At 45.6% G+C, this 8,550-nt stretch overlaps 1 protein-coding gene across 2 annotated transcripts in view; it reads left to right on the top strand.

The window, feature by feature from the left end:
• LOC101652203 (limbic system associated membrane protein) overlaps positions 1-8,172 on the top strand; it is a 757,030-nt gene extending 748,858 nt beyond the window's left edge. For both annotated transcript variants that reach the window (XM_045286168.1, XM_004706414.2), the window contains one exon: positions 343-8,172. In XM_045286168.1, the coding sequence (XP_045142103.1) occupies positions 343-440 (98 nt within the window). In that variant the 3' untranslated portion in view covers positions 441-8,172. The remainder of the gene's footprint in view (positions 1-342) is intronic.
• Positions 8,173-8,550: the final 378 nt, after the last annotated feature.

Genomic DNA, 8,550 nt, shown 5'->3' with positions numbered 1-8,550 from the left:
TGCGTGCAGGCCTCCAGGAGCTGCTCCGGGGCCAACAGGGCCCGAGGTCCTTGAGCCAGAAGAGATGTCCGTGATACACACACAGTCTATGCTCGTCCCAGCCAAGAGCACTTTGCAATTAAAATGTCTCAACCAGTGGAGCCCACTTAGGTCTGCCTCAATCCCCAGAGGAGAGGGACCTAGGAAAGGTTGGAGGAAGCTTTAGCTGGGCTGCACCTGCACGCTGACGGTGCAGGTGCCCCCTGGCCAGCCCTGACCTCTGTGCCAGCCAGGGCTCGTGCTAACAGAGGGCATGGATGCTAACGGTGGTCTCCTCTCTCTCTCTCTCTTTTTCTTCCACAGGACCTGGGTCGGTGAGAGGCATCAATGGATCCATCAGTCTGGCCGTACCACTGTGGCTGCTGGCAGCGTCCCTGCTCTGCCTGCTCAGCAAATGCTAATCGAATACACATTTTAAAACCATCATCCTCATAATAAAAACACACAAACATGCGTCACACAGGATACAAAGAGAGAGAGCGTGATAGATTGTGGGGGAGGGGAGGGGAGATACCGTTGATTTCACAACTCCGTGTGTTTATACATGAAGGGGAAATATGAAACATGAAGGGGGAAATATGAAAACGAAGATGAAACTACATTTCGGACAAAAAAAAACAAACCAATCCATCGGGTTTCAAAAAAAAGTGAGGATAATTCAGGGTGGGAAAAGTTCTACCCAGATCTGTGTCTATCTCAGCAAACGGATGCTGTGTAAATGTATGCTGCATTGCATGAAGGACATCCGGGTGTTGTAAAAGAGAATGCATATGAAGAAGGACCAGATGGACAGTCACCACACGAGCACCCTTGATCCTGCCTGCCTTCATCTCCCTTCCCTCCACTTGGGAGAGACACACGGGCCCTGCCTTCGGTGTTTATATTTCCAAAATCGTTTTCCTTTGAGCCATTTCAGACTATCAGCGGAGCCCAGCCTGGGGTCACGTGTTGAGCTTTTATCTGGCTTCCCTGCCTCCACTCTCTCTCTCTCCCACTTTTGAAGACCAGCCTGTCTCCCTCCAGTGTGCTCTGTCGATCCCCTCTTTCCCACTTCCCTTCACCCCGCCCAGGACTAGTCACGCCGCAAATGCTAGGAAGTGCCCTCTTCATTTGATCTACCGTGTGTGCGTGCTCAAGTCTCTCTCTCTTTCACGTGGCTGTACATGTGAGTGAGTGCGTGTGCGCGTGTCTCTCTCTCTCTCTCTCCTCTAAAGCATGCCAAGGGAATGGTCCACGTGTACATAGACTCATTGTGCTGTAGATACTGTCCTGCATTGTACTTGTGAGATGCGGCCGTGATGAGGTGCTGGGGGCCCTGGCAGGAGAGGGGACAAGCAGAGCCCCTGTGCCAGCCTTTGCTGCCACAGGCCATCAGAGTGCATTCAAAAATGAGCTGTGCCCCTTCCAAGGGCAGGACCCCACGTCCCTCCTAGTTCAGTCATCAGAACCCCCCACGAGTCACTCAGAACGATCAGTGAAAGTGCCTCCTACTGATGGGGTGCGCAGACAATAGAAAGGAACCGATGAGATAGATGGGGGCCTAGGAGAAAGGGTTTCTGATTTCACTCTTTGTTCGCAATTCTGATGAATTCATAGATTTCTGGGCTTTGCACAGGCTCACCTCTGCTCTGCTGCAGGCGTGAGTAGGCCGCGCCGAATCAATTCCCAGAAGCAGGAAGAATGCCCAGCGTTCATTCCCTGTGGCTGAATGATGAGCCACACGGAGGGCCCCAGCAGCCCTGTTTGACCCCCCTCCTTTAATCATCCAGTGACACTGCATTCTCCTCATGGATGCTTCTGAACAGAGGTGTTTCACATTTCCGAAGAAATGCATGGAAAGTGAGCCAGAAAGAAAAGGTTCCCAGATAGTCGCCTCCCTCTCTACACCCTGGGGATACTGGCAAGCTTGGAGCACAAAGCAAAGGCCCTGTTAGAGAGCCACTCGCTCCTTGTGCCCCTGGGGAAAGTATTCACCTGGCATCCTAGGACATTACTTTCTTTGGTTCGTTCTAGGCTAGTACTTTCTTTGTTGTGCACTTCTATCTCCCTTCAAGTGCACGGATGGTGCGTCTAACGCCATCGTTCACAGAGGTCTGTCATTCTCTAGAGTAGGCCACTAAGAATTGCATTAAAATCATCTTCCCTACTTGCTTTGAGCTTCTGGTCTGTTGGTAGGAAAATATGGTAAGGATCTACATAGCATTTAAATGTACATCTACAAGAGTGCTCTTGCCAGGAACACTGAAACCGGAGCTAGTTACGGAACCGAAAGAGCTCGGCCCCTTGTAAGAAATCTAGGTGGAAGTCTGAGAATCACAAAGCTTGATGTCACCACAGGTCTTTCTTAGAATGGTCTTGTAGCTAGCTCACAGCCTGTAGATGTCTTTGTCAGGAAACTAGTCCTTGCTCGAATTTGTACTAGAAGCGATTTGGATGTGCTTTGAAGTCGTGGTTGAATGTGTTTGATCACAGCCAAAGGTGTTGTGCTACTGAGTTTGGGGACCTTTGGAATCAGTTGCAACATGATAGGAAATGGGAAACTGAACAATTGTCCATTCAAAATAATAAGAAAAGAAACCCTCTGGAAATTAGCTTGAGGTCTCTGAGCAAAGGCTTTTTGCAAGGAAGCTCTTCTTTGTAGAGACGTATCTCCTTGACAGACGGCATTTTAAAGTTCCTTAAGAGATTTCCAGAAGCTGTTCACTATTATTCATTTGTGATTTTGCAGTTCAGACCTGAGACTGAATGGACAGATTTGGCTTGGGGATAGGCAAGAGTCTTTCTGGCAGATTCTGACATAGGACCGAAACTCGTATCCAAGAAGATAGCTACTTAAAATTAAAGGAAGGGTTGCCATACTTCTAAATAGCACCAATTTATTGACAATCAGGGCTGATCTTCTTAGTGTAAAGAATAAAAGGTTATCATCTTTGATAATAAATGTTCCCCCGTAGAGTGAAGAGGCAGCTGCAGCGTGGAGTGGAAGCTTTAGAAGAATGCATACTAACTAAAAACTGAGCAAAAAGGGTGAAGTAACAGGGTTTAATTCCGATGTCATTGAGCATCTGTGCCAGCCCCCTTAGCACGTCACTGACTTTCCTCAAACTCCTGGCATTTCCATTATTTCCACTCTGTGTTAAGGACGAGGACCTTGTTCCTGAAAGAAGCATCATCTTCAGTGGAAGAGAATGTCTTGATCATTTCCGCGCCATTTATCCTCTTGGCTTTGATAGAATGGACCATATATTAAACATTATTAAACATGTATTAAATATCGTGGTGACTTTGAATATGACTCTGGAAAGATCTTGGGTTGGTTCGTTGTGGTTACTGTTGTTGTTGTCTATTTCCGAGAAAGTGCTGAGCCTAGAAATCTCACGTGTTTGAACATGTATGTCAGCAATGTGGCGGATGGAGGAGAACATCCTTTTGAGCAAGGTCAAGCAAAAGAGTGACCAGAGGACTCCTCCCAAGACATGGGGGCTCCACATAAATGCCTTGAAATGCCATACAGAACAGGGCATAGACCACTTCAAGAATTGGGTAGACAACGTTGGAAACTCTTTACCAACAAAACAAAACAAAAGCCAAGTGAGGAGGGTCATGACAAGTCATTGGAATGAATAATATACTTCTGGTCGGTAAAAACCTCCTTTTTATGCAAAATGAAACTCCAGCATCCATAAAACGCAATCCTTAGACCCAACTTTCAGTTGGCAAATGCCGACCCAATCCTTGCCCACGAGGCTGCTTGAGCAACGCAAGCTTCCGGTAGGCATGGTACCACGCGCGATGGTTCATCAAAAGGTTTCGCCTTGTTGGAGGGTCCACCTGACTTATTTTAAGAAGAGGCCGTATCTTTGTGCCCTGGAAGAACGAAAGCTGAAGAGAAAGTAGCTCGTTTTGTTATTGTGCTTGGAAAGGACTGTCCCGTGGACTCCTGCTTTTTCTTCCACATCAGGCGTTCTTCTCCCTTGCTGTGGGCTTTTTTTTTTTTTTTAATTTTTAATTACATATTAAGACATCCGGGCTATTCACAGAGACCTTGGAAAAGTACTCGTGATTTTTCATGTCCTTGGAGGACTGAAACAAAAATCTGTTTCTCCTCCAGAAATGGACTTACCTCCTTCGCACACAAAAACTAAACTCAGCAAGAGAGTTTCTGAGTTGTTAGCTTCTGCCTGCTCCAGCATCACAGACTCCATCCTGTGATCAGGCTGGTTGGGATCGGACCCTTTCTGTCGGCTGGTCTTCCCCCAAAGTTCTCCTTTTGTTCTTGCACACCTTGGGTTATTGGTGGAAAAATATATATGTGTACGTAATTTTTAAAATTTTCTCTCGACAAATGCGATATTTACAATATTATATGTATGATAAGAAAAATGTAGCATAATGGTTTAAATTTAAAAGCAAGTGCTGAGTTCGGAGTTTAAAAAGAGCTGTGCTTCCTTTGAAAAGACATGAAGCCCCCCCTTTCGAATCCCCCCTTCCTCTCCCACTTGGTACTTATTGGTTTTAAAACAAGCTGTCTGTGTTCCATCTCATAGATTAAGCACGTCCTGTTCTTTCCTCATTCATACCCTTTTAGCCTTGGTTTTTGTCTGGGCCCTCTCATTTTCGATAGAAACCTAAATTCAATGCTATCTGGGAACTACAGAAACTATTAATATTTTGCAATGAGATACCAGTAAAATATTGAGAAAGACCCCAAATTCAGGAACACAGGTCCACTTGAAGAAGATTCCTTTTTCCTTAAGTATTTAAAAAAAAAAATCTCCAAAGATTGCATTTGCCCTGGTGATGTAAATTCCCCATCATAGTTGGCATAATATCTGTAAACATCTCACTAAATACAAAATGGAGTTTACATCGACGGGCAGACTAGCGGAAGAGAAGTAAACTAGTTTCATTTGCACGTAACTAGCTTGTTCAAATGACACCCATGGAAATTTAAGAAAGGATTTGTTCTCATCCGGCGATGCACACCACTTTCCTCTTGGCAAGGAAGGTGGTATTAAAGCGAGGTGTAGGTTTAGCATTGACACGTAGGAAAATGTTTATGACTATTATGGAAAACTTATTTTTAAAATCTTGATTTCCATTCAGCTCATTTACAACCTGTGTGCTGATTAATAAATTAGGCACCAATCATGTGTAAATCAATGTAAATCGCTAGTTTATGTACATAATATAAACTGTGTAAACTTCAGTTTTCACGCAGGGCCCAAATGCAGCTAAACCTCTGAATCTTAAAGAAAAAATAAAATAAAAATGGCATCCAGGGATACAAGCCAAATCCCTCCAGAGGTCAGTCTGGGAAGAAGTGTGAGGAAGGGCCCGAACACAAGGTTACCTCAAGCAAAAGGAAGCAGACCTGCAGGAGTTGAGGGGGCAAAGGCTTCCTTTTGTCCCTGAGAAAGTCCCACAACTCAAAGGCCACCTCTTTCAGCACCTAACTTGAGACTCACCGGACACCTAAGCAAGTCAGACTGTCCCAGAAATGAAGGACGGACCCGGGAAGGGAGGAGTTTTGAGGTTCAGTTGTGCTGGGCATCCACTCTCAAGTCCCTCCCCGGCCGCCTCCCTCCCTGGTCACCCGCACCTCGGAGAGGAAGGAGTCACTGGCTGTATCCTTCACGGCTCCATAGACACACTGGGGAAGCTTCTTCGTGGTCTTGATTCCGAAGGCTTGTTCAGATAGCCAGTGTCACCTCATTGAGACATATCCTGCAGAGCCGCGTGCTAGGAAAGAGCTAATGAATCTGTCACTTATGTTCCTACCTATCGATCCTGAATGGAATCCTTCTGATTGGGAGTTTCTCTCAAGCATGTCTTTTAGAAGTGTCTAAAGTGGTTAGCAGAGTGGCATATAGACCTTTCCGACAGAGGGGACCCCAACTGGTATATAGAGAGTCCTCAAAGACGACTTCGGGGACTGCATGAATTTTCTGCAAGGTTGAAGTTCTAGAAAGAAGAGGACCGAAATGGGCTCCTATTAACATCAGACTCAGAGAGCTGCGAAGCGTGTGGGACCGGCAGTCAGGAGAATGGGGTCCTAGCCCAGCGTCTCGCCACGAACACGTTGGGTCACCAGGGACAAGTCATTGGGTCTTTGTTTTCACCGCCACATAGCTAGGACTTTGAGGACATTTTCTTTTAAGTTTCTTTCCACTCTAAGCTCTCTGGTTCCGAGCCTGAACTTAGGACGTATGCGGTGCTAAGCCCAGAAAACTGACCCATGCCATCCCCTCCAGGTTGGCCTCCGAACTGACTCCCTTGGCAGAAACATCACTTCCCCTTTGTCATTCCAAAATCCCAAACCATGTAGAATGCAATGTCTCTTGCCTGGTCCTATAATTCTGTCCCTCCCAACACTTCTTAGTAATATGGAGAAGGGGCGCATGTAGATTACACTGAAGATATTGAAATAACTAGAGCTTGTCTCCTTGTTTATGTGATTATAAAATCTAACTTGAACTCTATTCTAATAACCTTTTGTCGGAAGGAAAACACCCAGACTGGGGATTCTACATGTAACAAGTGAGGAAGTTGTGCAAATGAAAGGAAACATCCGTTTTCTCTCATTCTGGGCCAAGCGCCTCATTATCACAAATGTGTGTCCTTGGGAACTCTGCTTGGATGGTTGGCAGTGAACACGTGGTCCCAGCTGGGTTCAAAAGGCAGTTCTGTGAGAAACAGGCAGGATAATATATTCTGTTTGGGAAGAAATCTCTCCTGGCTTTTAAGTTTCCCTAAACTTGACTTATAGGTTAGGAAATCAAGCAAGTAGATGGAGGGAAGGCAGGCCTTGTTTTCCAAAAAAAGTAGATATCCATACCATTTCGAGAAGGTAACTTGAAAATAAGACAAGAGTAAACACATTTCAGAAGGCTAGAAACAAACAAAATCAGGTGTGAACATTAAATGTGCTGTGATTTGGTGCCGAGAGAGGAGAGCTGCCTGGACGGTGAAGAGGGACTTTCTCTCTTGTGCTCGGACCAGGATGGATTCGGGACAACCCCTTTGTCTTGGCCTACTAAAGTAGAGCCCCTGCTAGCCTCAAGACTCAGCACCTGCCCCAGTGTGTCTTCTCGTGCATTGCCTGGAAGAGTATAAGAATTTGGAATCTCCTGTGTGCTCTAGAGCAGGGCTTATTCACCACTTCCCAGTGTGCATGTACTCTATCTCTCTGAGTGTTGAGAATGCTTAAGCAGCTCTCTTTCCATGCGGAATGACCCACCCATGGGATAGCTTCCCACTTCCTTGGGGATTTCCGGGGTGCCTCTTTGGTAGGGGTGTTCCTGAATCTATTCCTGCAGCTACATTCTTCTCCACACAAACCTCTCTCTGTATAGACAGGCACTGTCTAAGCACCTACTTCCTACAAATGAAGAAAACACATCACACTACTAGCTTCGGGGCACTCAACCCCAATTTCAAGCTATATGGAGTGCTTAAAAAAAAACACAAAACACTTCCCTAAGCCTGTACTCTTCACCAGACTATAAATGGCTTATCCTGGTGAATTGTGGCCAAGCTCTGCTTCTTCAGCATCCACGGAGAGAAACAGGAAGAGGGGTTTAAAGGGAAATGTCCAAGGAGTAAAATAGGGGGGGGGGCTTCCAACTTTTCCCACACACACCCTCCCCACACTGGCTTCCCTCCTCCTCCCTGCTCTACTGAAGGGGACGCGAACCCTGCTGTTGGTTAGAATTCTTCCTATTAACAGTGTTCTATACATATAAATATATATATATGGATATATTCCTTTTTTTCAATCCTGTAGACATGAACTCAATGTCCCTTGACCAGACAAACACATGGCCACTGTTTGGTTTGTGTTTTATGTTGCTGAAGGCATCTTATTTTTGTTTATTGGATGGATTTCCCTGCCTCCCCTCTCTCCCTGGCCCTCCTACCCCCCGCTGCCCCCTGGATACTAGCTCTATGGAGGAAAATTAAAAGCGCAGTGTGTGTAAAAAAAAATTAAATTTTTTTTTTAAAAAAGCTTTTTTCCTTTTCTTTTTAAATGTATTTAAATTCTGTTTCTCTCTTGTGTTACTTTACACGTATGACTGCTCTGCTCTTCTGTGATCTCAAAGCAAAATGAAATAAACGTGAAAAGGAGCTGTATCTTCATTGACCCGAGTCCGTGATCTTGCGGTTGACTGCACTGCTTCTTGGAGGTTTCCGTGAATCTGCTAAGAAGCGAAGCCGAGGCTAAGAAAAGCCCCGGGAGACAGGGTGGGCAGCACATGGATGATGGGCTTGCTGGCTCTCTCACAATGTCCCAGCTGATGGGGAAAGGGCGGCTATTCATAATCATGGTCTTCACCTAAGCAAAGGGATGCTCTGAAAGGGATTTTTCTTTTCCTTCCACAAAACAGCATAAGAAATAAGCACAAATGATCATGGGGAAGCTATGAAGAAAGCATTAAGACGTTTCTGATAGACTTGAGGGAACGTGAGAAAAAAAAAAAGAATGGTGTGCACCATTTCTGTAAGGTCTTT

The sequence above is a fragment of the Echinops telfairi genome, unplaced genomic scaffold, assembly GCF_000313985.2.
Source record: "Echinops telfairi isolate 266 unplaced genomic scaffold, ASM31398v2 ScPeMD7_6;HRSCAF=24_0, whole genome shotgun sequence".
NCBI lineage: Eukaryota > Metazoa > Chordata > Mammalia > Afrosoricida > Tenrecidae > Echinops > Echinops telfairi.
This window is presented reverse-complemented; position numbering and strand designations above follow the sequence as displayed.